Genomic DNA, 18,560 nt, shown 5'->3' with positions numbered 1-18,560 from the left:
TCTGTAGTTACAACTGTGTTTTAAATTGTTAATTACAATTATAAGCTTAGAGTGTTAAAACTTTGTAATATTAAGTTTGTTTTTAAAACTATGGTCATTCATTAATTTCACATGACACCAGTGATTTTGGTAGGTGAATTAATAGTGAACATCTGCCTTAGAAGGTAAAAATATATAGAGAATTTTATAATTTATTTCCTGCTTATATAAATTATTATCTTTTAGAGAGCACAAAGGCAACATATTGAGAAAAATGGGAATGTGTAAGCCTCAGGTTTTGTCATTATCTCCTCATAGAGGTGGGCGCACTAAGTCACCTGGCAGCTGAGTTAAATCCTACACACACAGCAGTGTTCTTTGATAGTAATATAATGTGAATCACGTATGTAATTTAAACTTTTCTAGTTGCCACATTACAGAGAGTAAACAGGTAGTATTAATTGTAATAATATTTTTAAACCCAGTACATATATCTAGAAAGTATTTCAAAGTGTAATCAATATAAAAGTTATTGAGATATTTTACATTGTTTTTTTTCATCAAGTCTTCAAAATTTCATTGTTTCACACTTACAGCACATCTCAATTTGGGAAAGCCATATTTCATATGCTCAGTAGCTACATGTGGCTGGCTAGTGGCTACCGTGTTGGACAGTGTGGCTGTAGAGTAGGGATCAGCAAATGTTTCTCTAAAAGGTTGGGTAGTAAATATTGTATGGTTGGTGGGCCAGCTAGTCTCTGTCAGAACTATTCACTTCCACTGTTGGAGCGTGAAAGCAGCCAGAGACGATATGTAAATGAACGGGTATGGCCATGTTCCACTAACACTTTATTTACAAAAGCAAATAAGGACTGGATTTGGCCTACAGACAGTTGTTTGCAGATCCCTGCTCTAGACCGGTAAACTGGGTTTACATACAGTCTCTGCTGTGCACGTGATCTGTCATTTCTTCTTGAGTCTCCTGCAAAGATGGGATGCATGGATGAAACAATTGGGAATTTGGGGGTTTAGAGGATTTAGAATTACTTGCTTTTTTTTTTTTAATGTAGTTTGTAGACTTATTTCCTTTGATTATCATGCTGTTAACATTTTGATAACCATTTCTCTAAAACAAATCCTAGCTTCTCTAAACTTGTATCCGTTATGAGAGAATGTCATTCTTATGTACTGAATAGCTCTCTGTGAGGTTATTTATTGACGATACTGATAACAATGAACTTTATATTATTGCAGCTCTCAAATGCTTTTTTACATCTGCAAGAAATTAACTAGCCATCAAATGCTTAGTAGCACAGAAATTCTCAAATGGTTGCGGGAAATTTTGATCTGCAGGAATAAATTTCTTCTTAAAAATAAGGTAGGCAAAATGACATCTTTAAAATGGAAGAATATTTGGGGGTAATGGGATAGATTTAGGAAGTGCATATTAGCCAAATTAAGTCCTATTTTAGCTCTTTCTGTCTACAAAGTCTTCCAGGGAAATATATGTGCCAGAGGATGATGACTGACAAGTTAACATTTTAAAAATTATTCTGAGCCTTTGTCCTTAAAGCTACAATCCTGATAAATTCTAGCTGAGTTAAGCAGGACTCTGTGGGGTCTAGGTGTAGGAGGAGTCGGGCTGCTATAACCAAATTAAGTTGAGAAACATATTCCATCTTAAGTTTGTGCATAAGGCTTGAATTTTATGGCTTAGGCTAGTCCAGAGAATGTTATCTATCAATTATCTGAAGGGAAGAGGTTGAGGGTGTTTAATCTAAGTTTATTTATATTCCTGTCATAACAGTTTCACCTCTTCGAATATCTGAGTATTCTTCCCTAGGGTTGAGTGAGAAGTTTTGATTCCTGTTAAAACATGGGGCAGGGTTTTACGGGGTTAGAGAAGAGCCTTAAATTTCTTTTAACATAAAGTTTCTGAAGTCAGTTAAATTTTTTTCTATTGTGTCGTAATTTCAGGAGTATTTGATCCAATGAATTTTTATCCGTTTCTAGAATCATAGCTACAAAAAAATCTTAAACGTATTAAATTCATGCTTTTCAGTGTACCATGCAGCTTGTTAAATTTTTTGTTTACAGATAGTCTAATGGTGAGTTGGCATCTGGGTAGACTTCAGGGTTTCATACCCTTGTCTGGGTTATAATTCTCCAGAGTATAAGCATTAGTAATCCAGTAATCAATCTGTAGTAGTCTGGTCAGTAAAGTTACCCCTGCAACATACGTGCCTTATAAACCAGAGTTAATTACTGGTCCAGAGGAACTTAATCTCAGAAGAGCCAGCTTCCAATTATCCTGACATATCACAGGATAAAATCCTGTGGGAGAAAATCTTTGTCATTTATAATTGACTGAGAAGTACATTATATTTTCCACATGGTAGATTTATGTGTTGCTGTTTTACTTCTGTCCATGTTAGATCTAGAAATGTTAATTTTGCATTTCTAGAATCTGTTGTTCCTGATGCTTTGAAGGGTGAAAAGCTAAGAGGAGTTTCAAAGACATTGAACAAACATTATTTGTACTACTGGGTTTCTAGTGCCTATTCTTCAAGGTAAGGGGTGGGAGTTGGGATGAGAGGTTTTCCAGGATAGTCTCAAACAGGAAGACAGCTTGTATTATGTAATTATTTTTCTTGGTTATCAGTGCTTCAGAGAAGGCTTACTTATTTTTTTCTTTTTAGCAGGCAGATAGAAGTTCCTGTCACTTTCTCTTCCTTTATGGGGTAGGATGTGATGTTCCTTCGAGTGGAACTACTGGTCAGATGTCCATGAATCATGAAGAACTACTACCTTCTTGTACTCCTGGAGCCTCTCTTCGGAAGGGGAAAGGAAACTCATCCATGGTAAGCAGCCCCTTTCGTAGTTTTCTTGTGTCATTGTCATCTGTGCTGTATATTTTTTCCTGAATGAACTTTGGTAAATTTCAACTAGATAATATAGCGTGATAAAGAACTGCTTAGACTGTGGTTCCATTACTGCTCTTTGTGGAACCTCAGGCAAGTTCCTAACATCTCTGTGACCCAGTTCATCAACTTTAAAATGGAGATAATAAAAATTTATGCCCCAGAATTGTTGTGAGGATTAAATGAGATTCGTGTAAATAGCAACTTGATTATTTGACACTTAACAAGCTATAACTGATAGCTATAATTATTATAAACCTCTACTGCATAAAGGAAGACCATTCATATCCCAGAAGTTTAGAAGTTGTACCGACTACCAAAAATACAAAGTTACTGGGAGGTAAAGCATTTTGCTTGATGTTACAGATAAGCATTTGTGGTTTTTATTTGTGTGCATAATTCTTTTTAAAAATCACAGTAAAGGTCAATCAGAGAAAGAATTCTCATACAATCTCACTGATATGTGGAATTTAAGAAACAAAACAGAGGATCATAGGGGAAGAGAGGAAAAAATAAAACAAGACAAAATCAGAGAGGGAGACAAACCATAAGAGACTCTTAATCATAGGAAACAAACTGAGGGTTGCTGGAGGGGAGGGGGGTGGGGGGGAGTGGGTGGTGGACATTAAGGAGAGCATGTGATGTAATGAGCACTGGGTGTTATGTAAGACTGATGAACCACAGATCTGTACCTCTGAAACCAATAATACACTATATGTTAATTAAAATAAAATAAATAAAAAATAAAAACCATAATATAAGTGAAAATATTAAATCATTACAAAAGAACTGCTTTTATAGACCAAATCTTTTTTTTTTTTTTTAATGGTATCTTTACTGTTAAAAACATTGCTGGCATTTAGTATGCAGCTCCCATTCTAGAGAGTACATTCTTTAATCCTTATCAGTGGAGATGAATATCAGTTCTTTTTTCATGGGAAGGTCCGCAGTATGCATTCACAGCCTTGTTGCAGGGTGGTTAGGTTAACTTTCTGAATCTTTGCCATTCTATAGCCTGTGGGAATCTTGGTTGTGTTGATATTCCACAGAAGATCTTGCGGGTCCACTTTACCACTGGCATTCTGTTGTTAGGCTTGAAGATCAAGAAGTACAGACCAAAGCTTTTTTATCCCTAATTTTCAGTATAATCTTCTGTTAAGGACAAAACAACAAATAACCAGTTCAGGGTTTACTGTTGTCTGTGTTAACTGTGGAATTTATATTCATTTTATAAATGAAGATTTCTTTTGGGAGTATGTAATCCAGAATCAAGTGTATCTTCTACAGCAGTATTTACTTTTTGTTTGTGCCCTCATTTTAGTGCACTTTATTTCTTCCCCCAGTAGGTAGATAGAATTTCTTATTACTTCCTTTGTCGTTTATAGTTGAGTTGGGAGTGCATTGCATTTTTCATTCAGATTTATGCTGTGGGTGCTTTACTTGTGTTTGTGTTGGCTTAATCTGCATTTCTAGAATCTGGAATAAGATAATACCTGTTTGACTTGAAATTGGGCAAATAGTAGCATGATGTTGGTCTAGATAATCTCATTTCTCACTCAGACGAGATATTTCGAGGTTTGAAAATTGCTGTCATGATTGCAGGGGAAAGCTTTTGTGGGTTATTGTATGCAGACATATATGGTACATAGCATGTTGCATTGTTGGATTTTGTAAATAAAATTACCTAAGTTGCCAACATAATGCCTCCCATCCCTGACTCCCAGGATAGTGCAGCAGGGTGCAGCGGCACCCCGCCGATCTGCCGACAAGCTCAGACTAAACTAGAAGTGGCCCTGTACATGTTTCTGTGGAGCCCTGACACTGAAGCTGTCCTGGTGGCCATGTCCTGTTTCCGCCACCTCTGCGAGGAAGCAGATATCCGGTGTGGGGTGGATGAGGTGTCGGTGCACAACTTCTTGCCCAACTATAACACGTTTATGGAATTTGCCTCTGTCAGCAATATGATGTCAACAGGTAAATGTGGATAGTGTTCCCCACATCCCACTCAGTTTGCCTTAAATCACACGACATCTGATGGTGCTAACTGCTTTCTAAGCTTATAGGGTTAATTCAGATAGCTTACCTGAAATCCTTTTCTATACAAGATAGGGTGAAAGTAAATAGCATTTGAAATAAATTGTTAACTTCTCACTGAGCTTTTAATATTTAGTACATTTGTTTAAAAACTGGCAGTATAACTTGCTGTCAGTTACAAATTTTATAATTTACTGTGGCTGAGCTAAATATAGTGAAGTTTTAAACACTGGCACATGTTTTGAGTAAATATAGGTGGGAATAGTTATTTTATGCTGCGGACATTGTAGAGTCCAAGTTAAATACCTTTCCGGTGAAGCTGGCAAAAGGAAGTGTTCACCTTTGTCATTTGAAGCGTTCATTCCCCTCCTCCTACTCTGCCTTATGGGTTGGGCTCGCCAGGGCTTCCCTTGGCAAGCAGGGCTCTAAGTGCAATAAGTTGATTTGCTGTTGTCTTTGCTTAGGAAGAGCAGCACTTCAGAAGAGAGTGATGGCACTTCTAAGGCGCATTGAGCATCCCACTGCAGGAAACACTGAGGTATGCCCTTAGCAACAGAAACAGCCCTCCCAGGCCCCCACCCGCAAATGTAGAAGCCTCGTGTCATGTGTGTGTGACGGAATAGCTTTTGAAGCAAATCTAAGATCTGCGTGTATTACGAGTAGGATATTATAATGTGTACCAAGTTTGAGACCTGTCTCCTGCTGATTGATTTTTAGTTCTAGGTTTAAAGTTGCTTTCAAGTGGTAATTGCCTTCATTTTAGGCTTGGGAAGATACGCATGCAAAGTGGGAACAAGCTACAAAACTAATCCTCAACTACCCAAAAGCTAAAATGGAAGATGGCCAGGTGAGTTTGTAAAGTTGATTTTTTGTCTTTTAAGTGATCTGCTAGACACATGTACTTCACTTCGATACTCTTTTGAGTCACTGTTAGTATAGTATGTGTATAGTTGTCGTAAGACTGTTACTTAGTTGTGGCTCGTCTAGAACTGCACTGTTATGGTGGTCACTAGTCACATGTGGCTACTTAAGTTTAAATGAAAATTTAAATTAATTAAAATTAAATACAGTTACAATTCAGTTTCTCAGTCATCCAGTAACCACATTTCAAGGACTCATTAGCCACATGTGGCAATTTTCTACTGTATTAGACAGCACAGATATCAGACGTTGCCATTTTTGCAGAAATATTGGCCAGCACCAGCTAGAGATGATTTATGGTAGAGACCACTCCTTTACCCTCTTTCCTTCTATTTCTCCATCGGAGTATTTCACGGACTTTCCAGGAAAGGGACGACAAAGGTAGAGAAAATAAATTAAAATTGAAACAATACATTTTACTATTTAGTTAGGCATTCTAATTAAGGGATCTGGTGGGCAGAAGATTGAACCCATAGGTTAAGTGAAATTTAAACATTTGGACATTTCATTCAACTATTTTCATCTGTTACCCCAGAAATTAATAATTAATTGGTATTTGTGTATAATTGATTTGTAATGGCCATATATTGCTCTCGTTAGGTGTTTTAGAAAAACTGGTTAGCCTCCCATTGCTTTTTTCTTGTCATGCTTAATTAGGGCAAGGAAAAAAAGTTCTGTTTTTGTAAAGCAAAAGTATGTACCTAATGTCATTTGGAGAGGACATGTAGCCTTCGGATGAAAGCTTTTTTGGGTGGATAACTGTTATGTTGAGATATAATTTACATACCATACAGTTCACTCATTTAAAATGTACTGTTACTTTCTTCCACCTTTCTGTGTCACCATAATGGTATGCATGAACATCCTGGCAGATGCTTTCAAGAGCATCAGTGGTGCCAAAAAGAGAGGCAAACTCAGGTTCTCATTAGGCCATGTTCCAAAGTCATCGCCCAGTTTCTGACTATGATGATGAAGCATGGTTACATTGATGAATTTGAAATCATTGATTATCAGAGAGCTGGGAAAATTGTTGTGAACTTCACAGGGAGGTGTTAAACAAGTGTGGAGTGATCACATTTGATTTACAACTCAAAGGTCTAGAAGAATAACAGAATACTCTGCTCCGGTCCTGCCAGTTTGGTTGCATTGTACTGATACCGACAACCTCAGCTGGCATCATGGACCATGAAGAAAGACAAAACCAAAGTATATTTACAAAGTTGCACAACCATCACCCCAGTTTAAAAAAACCCCATATACTTGCGCTGTCATTCCCTAATCTCCTTCTTCCCCCCGACCCTAGGGAGCCACCAGTCTGCTTTCTGTAGATTTGCCTGTTCTGCACATTTCACACAATATGACTGTTGTTGTTTTCCACTTGGCATAATGTTTGCAAGGTTCGTTCATGTGAGTCAAAGCTTTTTAAAAGAAGTTTGATATTCTGGGTTAGTGTATTAGTCTATGACAAAAAATATTAGTGGCTCTTAAAAAAATGTATATGGTAATCTTAGGTTTGGACTTTGTTTTTTTATTGGAATATAACATACATACAAAAAGATGTATAAATCTAAGCGACAGTTCAAAATAGTAGGAGGTGAACATAACCTGTGCAACCAACACCCACATCAAGAAATAAATCATTACCGGGGTGCTTGGGTGGCTCAGTTGGTTAAGCATTTGCCTTCATCTCAGGTCATGATCCCAAGGTCCTGGGATCGAGCCCCACATTGGGCATCCTGCTCAGTGGGGATTCTGCTTCTCCCTCTCCTTCTGCCCCTCCCCCTGTTTATGCTCTCTCTCTATCAAATAAATACATCTTTAAAAAAAATAAAAAGAAACCATTACCAGCACATCGAAGCCTTCATTGTGCCCCTCTTCTACTCACTAACAACCCAAGAGTAACCATTATGCTAACTCCTAAATACAGTAGTTTTCCTGTTTGTAAACTTGATATAAATTGAGTGCTAGAGATATAGTCTCTTATGTCTGGCTTCTTTCACTCAGACTCATCCACACTATTCCATACCATTGTCGTTCATTCACTGTTATTGCTCTAACTATTTCATTCAACACACAGCCCACAATTTAATTTTCCTTTCTACTCTCTTTGGGCATTGGATTGCTATACAAAGAATTTTAGTTACTTTGAATATTTCTGCTATGAACATTCTTCAGTGTGTCTTTTGATGACCATCTAGATTTATTTCTGTAAAGTACATACTTAACAGTGGCATTGCTTGGTCATAGGGTATGCAGATACATGTATGGGGAATATAAACTGATACAACAACTGCTTGAAAAACTGGTGGTTTCACAAAGATTTTTAAAAGACAATTAATGTTTTAAAATTAATTGCTATAGCACCTCTGTAACTGATGAAATATCATCCAGCCATTAAAAGCATTCATTTTACTGAAACTAATATTACACCTTATGTTAACTAACTGGAATTTAAATAAAAACTTGAAAGAAAAAAAATAAAAGCATTCCTTTTAAAGAGTATGTGCCAAATGGACTCACTAACAGAGGTCTACTAGTGGTTTCTTATTCCTACGCGAACAGTTTCTCTATTGTGATTATCAAATTCGAGCCCTTTAAAGACCAAAAGCAGAAAGTAAAATATTGCATATACCTTTTCTAATTCAATTAGGTAAAAAAAAGTTTTGAAGTATTTAAATATTCATTAGTATTAGATATTTATATCAGGCCTGTGCAGAGGTAAGCTGAAAACATTGTATTACTATAATATAATGTATGCAGCTAATAACTGAATTCACTATGCCAAAGAATGGAACATTATCAAGGGAAATGTAAAATTATACCAGTGGTACAGACCTGAAAAGCAAGAAATTTGTAGTATTCATTTGAACCCCATTAAGAAGTATATAAATAAACAATTCGAACTAGAGAAAAACACTAACCTAACTCTTTATGTACTGCAGAAATCAAGACACAAAAGATCCACTCAGATGGAAGAAGAATGCCATTATCAAAATGTTTCTATTTCAGCTTAAGTTTAACTTATTTAGCCTTTTAAAAATATATATAACATGACACAGTTCAAGAACATTTAACTGTAATTTGAAAACACTACTATGTTCCTAGAAGCAAGAAGAGAATAAGTATTATTGCTTCTGTTGGCGATCTAATCAAGAGTGCCAAAAAGTACTGAATTAACCGAGGCTGAGTGATAAAATATGAACCCTGTGAGAGAAAAGTCTTTAAACCTATTGTGAAAACTACAATTACTAAAACACCTGTTGATAATAGTACATTAAATGCTGCAAATTCACCACACCTAGTCAAATAAGAATATACGAAATGAATTTTGACTACCATGTAAAAAATTCCTCTTTACCTGTTGTTGCCTACATTTTCAAGGCAGCCTTCAGTGAATCTCACTTGAATCTGTCTGTAAATCAACATACTAAGGGACAGAGAAGTTTTTCTGCTTCATTTTTTAATCCTTCAGAAAGATTGAGTCATATCTTGAACTGTATCCTACAATAAAGTGTTTCCTTTCTTGCAAACATTATCCAGATTAATGTCTGTTAGAGCATTACTGTTGAATTGATGTTTATGAACTGCAGGTCCTTGACTAAGACATAAATGGGATGCTAAATTGGGAAGATGTTGTTGGAGGAAAGATGTTAGTTCTGCATGTGAATTAATCTGAACTAGCTGCTCTTCACACCCAGATTCTTCATCAACATCAGCCATGTTTTTTCTGATTTTGCACTGATCTGGGAGCTATTGCAACTGACGTCAGCTGCACTTAGCATATCATCAGCAACATGCCCATCATGGTGGTAGTGATGGTGGTGGTGGTGATGCTAGGGACCAATACATTGTAGACCGTTAAATGAGTCATTCCCCAAGAAAGTCGCCAGTGTGTTTAATACAAGATTCTTGAGATGCTTGTGCTATATGAGCGGTGTTTATTTCCCCTGAAATATCATGCTTTGGGTCTGGAGAGTACAAACAGGCATCTAGCCTTTGTATTTGATTATTTACTGATGGCATTGATTCAGTGTTAAAAACCAGGTCCTTTCCTATTCTGTCGCTTGTCCTATTTTTTTTCTGACAGGCCTTGGGAATCCCCTAAGCAAATGCCTGCTTGATTTTCTAACTTGCTGTTCTGAAGATCTGTACCACAACTGACTTTAGGAGGATTATGACCATCATTGTCATCTCCATCTTTCTTAAGGGCTTGAATATTTGCAATGTTGTCATTGTCATCGTTGTCGTCTTTTTTTGAGTGCTAGTAAAGCAAAGTTTAATAAGCGATAATACAAAGCTCCCAAAGAGGAAGGGGACCTGAGAGGGTTGCCCTTTGCAATGTCTTCTGACTGTAGCTCCCTGCTAGGGCTCGCAGCTGACTGGTTTGCATGGCTAGAATTCACCTCATTGCTAGATCCATCATTGTGCCTACTACTGCTACCAGGAGCACTGCTTCATCTTTGCCACTGTTGGCAGTTTCATCAGAACTGCCCTGCATGGATTCCTCTGTATCTGAAAGTCACTGTTGCACGTTTGTGTCTGTTAGTAAGTTGTTCATCCATTTCATTGTTAAACTGCTTCCACTTTGATGGGTATCGCTATTATCAATATTTTAAGGACCAGCTGCAGGTGACTAAGGTGATGGATCTGCTCTTCTGAGCCCTTCTGCCTCTTACTTAGTTTAGTATTTAATGAAGATGCAAAAGAACTCTGTTTAGATAGCTCACCCTTAGCTGCTATTGCATTATTCCATAAGGCTTTTTTTTTTTAAATAATGCTTTAATTAACATTAATGCCAAGTACAGTGTTTGTTCAGCATGAACACTTGGCTCAAGAGTTGCGACTGGATTAAAGAGATGTCTAAGTGGTACTGGATCCAAATTCTTAATAAATAAAGGAAGTAGGTCATGGCTATACTGATTACAGTGTTTCAGCACTGCTGCAGCTCACATGCAGTCAGTATGCCGAGTACTCGGTTGCCCTTCTGCTGCTAAAAAAATTCAGAATCACTTGGCACCGTTTAATAATCTCAGTATGTAAATTTGGTCCAAATAGATGCTCTACCACACTGTTGCTTATAAGCCAGCCTGCAAGTTCTTTTGCAGTGGACGTATCTGTGTCTGATACCAGTGATTCCTTATTGCACAAATCATTGAAGGTGTGAAGTTGATCTGCTGTCTGACTCAGTCCAGCCAACCTCACAAAGTAGATGACAGAAAATATAAAATTAAAATGCAGGATCTAGGCTTTCTTTGTCAAAGTGGAGCATTGTATCTAGTAGTTCTTTCACTGTGCTCCACGTCAAGTCACCATGTTGCAAGCTGCATTCTGTCTTTACTCTTGTTCAGAGAACTTGCATAAATACGTATAACCCAGGTCCTAAAAGGGGTAATGCACTGCACGACAGGAGGGAGAGTAGCCATGTTCTAATATTAGTGACAACTGGAATAAATGCATGTGCCATAAGAAATGGTAGTCTCAGGAGTTCTGCATTCAAAGCAGCCCTTCATGGGAGAAAGGCTAGTTTTTCCCACAAAACAAACATACAAGGAAGCAAATGCAGTGGTACTTCTCCATCGTTTATATCACAGACTGCCCCTAATATGTTGCTTTCTTGGGTTGATATGTCCTCAGTAACAAGATGAGTATTAGCTTGTAAGCACTGTGTAAGGAAAAGTGAATTGGAAAACAATCTTTGCCACACATAGTAAGAGTTTTTCTTTCTCATTTGTACTCCATAAAGTAACAGCATTGGAATTCTTTGAAGATTCCTTCTCAGTCAGATTCTTACAGAGTTTGATTTTTTTTTGTATTGTTTCTTGTCTTTCTGCACTTCCTTCATTACAGCCTCTTTCTGCTCAGTGGTTCTTTTGCTTGATTACTCTTACCTTGCCACGCGGAGTCTTTGTTAATAGTAGTACAGTGTTTGCAAAGTGTCCCAGAGCACCTGAATTTGGGCCATCACTAATAAGTGCACACAGTACTTGGTTGAAAATTTCCAAATGCTTATGTTTCTTGAAGCAGCATAGACATTGCCTCTCTGTCCAGGAATTGATATAAGCAAATAATTGGAACGTATGTTTCTTTCTGAGCTGTACTCTGTAGCCACCTTCTGTATCTGATAGTGCGTGTGTGTCCATCGCTACCTCCGTTCCGTAAGGCTCATCTGGCCTCGGGCAGTAAGATAGCTTGATGTGACTAGAAATGGTAGAGTGAAGATTTGGATTTTTTAAATGGAAAAAAGTGTTCTTTTGTCATGGAAGAAATGTTGGATAAAAAGTAATTTTGTCAAGTCTCTCAACCAATTGAGGTTGAATTCATGCTTTCCATAAAAATTTTGTGTTTAGGCTGCTGAAAGCCTTCACAAGACCATTGTTAAGAGGCGAATGTCTCATGTGAGTGGAGGAGGATCCATAGATTTGTCTGACACGGACTCCCTACAGGAATGGATCAACATGACTGGCTTCCTTTGTGCCCTTGGGGGAGTGTGCCTGCAGCAGAGAAGCAATTCTGGCCTGGCAACCTATAGCCCACCCATGGGCCCAGTCAGTGAACGTAAGGGTTCCATGATTTCAGTGATGTCTTCAGAGGGAAATGCAGATACACCTGTCAGCAAATTTATGGATCGGCTGTTATCCTTAATGGTGTGTAACCATGAGAAAGTGGGACTTCAAATACGGACCAATGTTAAGGACCTGGTGGGTCTTGAATTGAGTCCTGCTCTTTATCCAATGCTGTTTAACAAATTGAAGAATACCATCAGCAAGTTTTTTGACTCCCAAGGACAGGTAAAGTGTTCTCTGCTTTATTTCTTACCCTTTCCTATGAATAGAGTGACTTGTTTGATAATGAACCTTTTTTTTTTTTAAATTATTTAATTTGATACTGGCATGAACATCACTCACAGTTTTTTAAAAATAGGCAAAAATTTGCAGAAAAAAGAATCATCTAATGTAAGGATCAGTTTTGGTTTTTGGAAACTGTAGTGTGTGAGTGGGCCAGGAGTTATGCATGTCTTGGGTGTGGGTATGAGTGTCTCGGTATGTCTGTGTGCCTATTTGGATATATGCCTGTGGGCGCATTTCTGCATGTGTATGACATTTAGGTCAGGCAGTTTCATCTCCGTATGGTCTGTCTGCTGTGCCTTGATGCCAAAATGTATTTTGTTCTTTATATAGGTTTTATTGACTGACACCAATACGCAATTTGTGGAGCAAACTATAGCTATAATGAAGAATTTACTAGATAATCATACTGAAGGCAGCTCAGAACATCTGGGGCAAGCTAGCATTGAAACAATGATGTTAAATCTAGTCAGGTAAGGATTCTACTGACATGGAGCAGAAACACATCAGTATTGACAGTTATTAGGGAAATAATTTGCCATTCTTTATTGCACCCAAATTGGGATGTGACAATAAGGTAACCAGAAGTAATATATGTACTCCTATAAATAAAAATACTACAGTTTTTGTAGTTACATTTAATCATTTTTCTTAGAGATTAAAGATTTAGAAAAATCTTCTCTTTTGTTATTTCTGATATTTTTTCCCCCTGAATGTTTCTGTCTCTAAATAGATATGTTCGTGTGCTTGGGAATATGGTCCATGCAATTCAAATAAAAACGAAACTGTGTCAGTTAGTCGAGGTAATGATGGCAAGGAGAGATGACCTCTCATTTTGTCAAGAGATGAAATTTAGGTGAGTCCTCAAAAGAGCAAAGTGGGGTCTTATAAATCCTATGTGAAATGAAGTACAGAAAAATAGTAGGTACTTGATTGATTATCATGGGAAAGGTGGGGATGGAAAAAGCAGCATTTTATGTTTTTATTTTTCTTGTCCTGTATTTTCAAGTTTCCCAAAGTTTTGTACCCATGGCAGTGCTCCTTTTTTCTAAATTATACTTGAGCTAAGAATTTGATTCTGTTTCCAGACTGCTACCCTGGCTAAGGGAATCCGTGTCAGGTGGAGGGTCAGTACCCACGTTGCCTGTTAGTGCCCTTCTGCTCATTAGGGTTGGAGTAGCCATCTCTCTTTATGAAACTGTCATATCACATGAGTGATTTGGCAAATTATTTGCACTATTAAAAAATATTTATATGACTAGAAGTGTATGTGTGACTTAAAAAAAAAATTGTTGCTATTTTCCTTTTCCCTGCCATTCTATAGGAATAAGATGGTAGAATACCTGACAGACTGGGTAATGGGAACATCAAACCAAGCAGCAGATGATGACGTAAAGTGTCTTACAAGGTAAAAAAAAAAAAAAAGAAAAGAAAATGCAAGAAAGAGGATGACTTTTAATTAAGTATTAGCAGGTTTACTTGGGGTGTTGATAACTACTTCATCATAGCTATTATAATATGTGTTTTTTGGATATCAGGCTTTTGTATTTGAATTATATATATTAATTTTTATCTTCTATTTTTAACTGAAAGACTTTCAGTAAAATCAAATGTGAGAAAGTTTTATTTGGAAAGTTAGTGTTGTCTATTTAGGAAGGATAGTCTGTAGTTGGAAAATAAAATGTATAAAGCCTTAGATTGTATTTATTTTATAATTCGATAAAGGTAATATTTAAGGAACTTGATTAGGTTGAGTCTTTCTAAAAAGTAATTCCCTGCATTTGCTCTAATGGTAAATACTTATTGCCACATATCAGAAAATAATTAAACATCAAACTACATAATCATTCACATAGATTTCTTTCATGAGGCTTGGTTTTATGAAAGTTATTAGCACCTTCTCCCTCACTTGAAATATTTTTGCATTCTGAGTATGCATGTTAACTCAAATTATTTAGGTTGTCCTAATAGTTGAATGAGATAGATTGTTCCTGAATTCCTAAAGTTCACTTAGCAAGGTGTTTATTTGAGGGGAAGGTGAAGTGGAAGAACCTGAAAGATTTATATGGTCCTTAAATTTTCTTTCTTCAGAGACTTGGACCAGGCGAGCATGGAAGCAGTAGTTTCACTCCTGGCTGGTCTTCCGCTGCAGCCGGAGGAAGGAGATGGTGTGGAATTGATGGAAGCCAAATCACAGTTATTTCTTAAGTAAATTTCAGTCCCCAAAAAGGCAAAGCAAAAAACAAAGCCCACACACAACAAAACAACATCTAACCAAAGTGGCAGATGATTATATTTAGAAAATGGACCTCATTACTTTGGTATTGTGGCCATCAGCAGCTGCCTATAAAATATAACCCATGCATGAAGCAATATTCCCCATGACAGGACTGGGTTAAGAAAACAACTGGGTTTTGTGTTTTTAAAGATAATCCAAGCGGTGAATTATTGGCAATAGAGCCCAGATCACCTCATTAAGTCACTTAAGATAGCATTCTCTAAACTATTTGGACCACTTGTTTTATATGGTAAAAGTGATGCATTGACCAGGAAGGATTGCATCTGTTTCATGCCTATGTTATGAAATACATACTGGCTTTGTCGGGATAAAATCATATTCAGCACAGCACACTTCATAATGAGCCACGCTGGCTGATTACCCCAGGACTAGAGAGAAACAGATACCCAAGACCACTCGTGATGCACATATCATGATTCCAGAATATCTGATTAGCCTTCTGGTTGATGTGGCCTTCACTGTGTAAGAGTCACTCTTTTTATTTCTCAGGTATTTCACATTGTTCATGAACCTCTTGAATGACTGTAGTGAAGTTGAAGATGAAAATGCACAAACAGGTGGCAGGAAACGTGGCATGTCTCGGAGGCTGGCATCACTGAGGCACTGTACAGTCCTTGCAATGTCAAACTTACTCAATGCTAATGTGGACAGTGGCCTCATGCACTCCATAGGTGAGATAAAATGAAAGCTTCATATAGAAATTGAAAACCTAGAGAACTGGCGTGAAAGACAAGCAAAATTACTTTAACAGGCCATGTTACTAAATTTGCATCTATCTGTCCATACCAGGTTTAGGTTATCACAAAGATCTTCAGACAAGAGCTACATTTATGGAAGTTCTGACAAAAATCCTCCAGCAAGGCACAGAATTTGACACACTTGCAGAAACGGTGCTGGCCGACCGGTTTGAGAGGCTGGTGGAGTTGGTCACAATGATGGGAGACCAGGGAGAGCTCCCGATAGCCATGGCGCTGGCCAATGTGGTCCCGTGTTCTCAGTGGGTGAGTTCATTGAGAAAGTGCGGAACCAGGACCTGGCACATAGCAGATGCTTCCAAATTTATTCATTCCAGGGATGTTTATTGCATGAATTGCTAAAACTTTAGAGCCGAAAGAAACTTCAGATATTATTCGAATGGTTTTCAGCTGTGGGAAAGTAGCTGGAGCCTCAGTAGTGATCTTACCTGAACTATGTAAGGATCTTATTCCTCATACTTACAGCAAAACTCAGATTTCTTCCCTGTTCCACTGAAAAATGCCATTTAAACACTGATCAAAAAAAATATGTTCTATGTTTTTAAGAGATCGAGCGTGTGTGCACAGGTTGGGGGAAGGGCAGAGGGAAAGGGAGAAGCAGACTCCCTGCTGAGCAGGGAGCCCGGCGGGTCTCAATCCCAGGACCCTGAGGTCGTCACCTGAGTCGAAGGCAGACGCTTGCTTAACCGACTGAGCCACCCAGGTGCCCCACCAAAATAGATGATAGATAGATAGATAGATAGATAGATAGATAGATAGATAGATAGATAATATGTGTATATATGTATAATATGTGTATATATGTATAATATGTGTATATATACATATATATACCCTGATCAAAAGAAAATTAAAACCCCTGACATGGGTTCAGGTCAAGATCCTGGGGTCCGGGGACCGAGCCCCACATCAGGCTCCTTGCTCAGTGGGGAGTCTGCTTCTCCCTCTGCCTGACACTTCACCTGCTTGTGTGCACACGCACTCTCCCTCTCTCTGTCAAATAAATAAATAAAATCTTAAAAAAAAAAAAAAAACCTGACGTGGTCTGGTGCTTTCATGTATTAAGTGAAATGATTAGGGTTAAATGTTGTATTTAGTTGTCATTAATGCTAGAGCTAGAATTAAAGGCTTGTGTGTCCAGGTCACAACTCTTTTTTCTATAATGCACTGTACGATTTTTAAAAAAATGTAAGCACTATATTTGCATTTGAAATTATGTTGCTTGTTTTAAACACTGAAGATATAATATGCCTATTTGGCCTCTCAATAAAAAAATTGTCTTAAAACCATACTATTTTTTAATAATATATGCTAAAAATTTAAGAAGAGTCCTCCTTTTCCATGTTAAAAAGCTATCCAGTTTATATTGTACCAAAAATGATTTCAGTTTAGTAAATTTTAAGTAATAAGGTAATCTGTCACTCCCTGTAGATTTGTTTCCGTTTAAAAGCTGTAGGATCTTATTCCTCATACTTCTCCGTACTGTGGCCTACAAGGCTCTACCCAACCTGGGCTCGGCCTCATTGCTGACATTGCCTCGTGCCACTTTCCTTCTTGTTCACCAAACTTAGACCATGCTGGCCATCAAACACGGTAGGCTTATTTCCACCTTAGGAAGCACCCTTGCTGCCACTGCGGCTACCCCCCCACCACCTGGAATGCTTCTTCCCTGATCTCTTCTTTGGCCAGCTTCTTGTTACTCAAGTTTCAGTGCAGGTGTCTCTATTTTAATGAGGTCTTTTTGGCCATCCAGCAAGAACCACAATTATAGTCATTCTATCACATTACCTTGTACGGTTTTCTTTGTAGCATTTATTGACTTTGTGTAATTATCTTGTTTATCATTCCACCATAATGTGAGCCCTGTCTTGTTCAGTGCTGTAGTTTCAGAGTAGAGCTTGGCACATAACAAGGACACAGTAAATAATAGTTTAATGAACAAAGGTAGTATCCCACTTGGAGCTCTAGGGAGTTAGAACAAGGAATTTATTGAAATTCTCTTGAAATCTAACATTGCAGAAATATTCATATGTTTTGAAAGTGGATATTCTGAATTACCTTTTTAGGACCCTACCTGTAATTAGCACTAAAAATTATCAGTAATTCTCTTAATAAAAAAGAATCAGTTAAATCCAAGAAGCTTTAATTCATTCTGTTTTCTTTCAGAAATCATTTCTAATGAGTTTTATGTGACTTTTTTTTTTTTGAGAAAGACTTTTGTATTAGGCCAGATCTATTAGAGCTGTATCTAAAGGGGAACAAAATACAAGATAACTTTTTAAAAACATTTAATTCTCTTGTAAATTTAAAATTCTGTTGCTTAACGTTTTCAGAATTTTGCAGAGGAAGGATCAGAATGGCAAAAACTTAGCACAGTACTCTAGGAACATATTTTGTAACTGAATTATCTCTCATAATTACACTTGATTTTAAAATGGAGAAAAGAATTTTTATATCTAGTCAAATAGGTGTAACGTAACTGTAGGGCATAGAGCAGAATATTTGGGTCTTCTTTCGCTTCTGGATTCTGTGGTTAGGATTGTGAAATTTTTTCCTTGACTCAGATATCAGAATTGATCAGGTAAGAATTAGAAGAGCTATGGGCCATAATCCTGGACTTTGTTGTCACTGCTTGAAGGGTGCCCCTATTGTCTGTAAATCTCTTTGCAGCATGTGTGGTTAAACAGTGATTTACTATCACATCATTTATCTTGAGTGTACCAAAAAATACTATGGGGAATTATGAGGGTTACCAGTTAGGAAGTAGGTGGGAATTAGCTGCCGACCCTGGCTTTATATATAAATC

General features: G+C 37.5%; 1 protein-coding gene across 1 annotated transcript in view; it reads left to right on the top strand.

The window, feature by feature from the left end:
• NF1 (neurofibromin 1) overlaps positions 1-18,560 on the top strand; it is a 260,661-nt gene that overhangs the window by 103,038 nt on the left and 139,063 nt on the right. The window contains exons 16-27 of the mRNA XM_040641026.1: positions 1,234-1,357; positions 2,679-2,840; positions 4,625-4,874; positions 5,399-5,472; positions 5,698-5,781; positions 12,203-12,643; positions 13,034-13,173; positions 13,434-13,556; positions 14,025-14,108; positions 14,792-14,908; positions 15,489-15,670; positions 15,789-16,000. Coding sequence (XP_040496960.1) covers positions 1,234-1,357; positions 2,679-2,840; positions 4,625-4,874; positions 5,399-5,472; positions 5,698-5,781; positions 12,203-12,643; positions 13,034-13,173; positions 13,434-13,556; positions 14,025-14,108; positions 14,792-14,908; positions 15,489-15,670; positions 15,789-16,000 — 1,993 coding nt within the window. The remainder of the gene's footprint in view (positions 1-1,233; positions 1,358-2,678; positions 2,841-4,624; positions 4,875-5,398; positions 5,473-5,697; positions 5,782-12,202; positions 12,644-13,033; positions 13,174-13,433; positions 13,557-14,024; positions 14,109-14,791; positions 14,909-15,488; positions 15,671-15,788; positions 16,001-18,560) is intronic.

This window comes from Ursus maritimus, unplaced genomic scaffold (assembly GCF_017311325.1).
Source record: "Ursus maritimus isolate PB19 unplaced genomic scaffold, ASM1731132v1 scaffold_24, whole genome shotgun sequence".
NCBI classification, from domain to species: domain Eukaryota; kingdom Metazoa; phylum Chordata; class Mammalia; order Carnivora; family Ursidae; genus Ursus; species Ursus maritimus.
The sequence above is the reverse complement of the archived record's forward strand: the minus strand, read 5'-3'. Positions and strand labels throughout refer to the sequence as shown.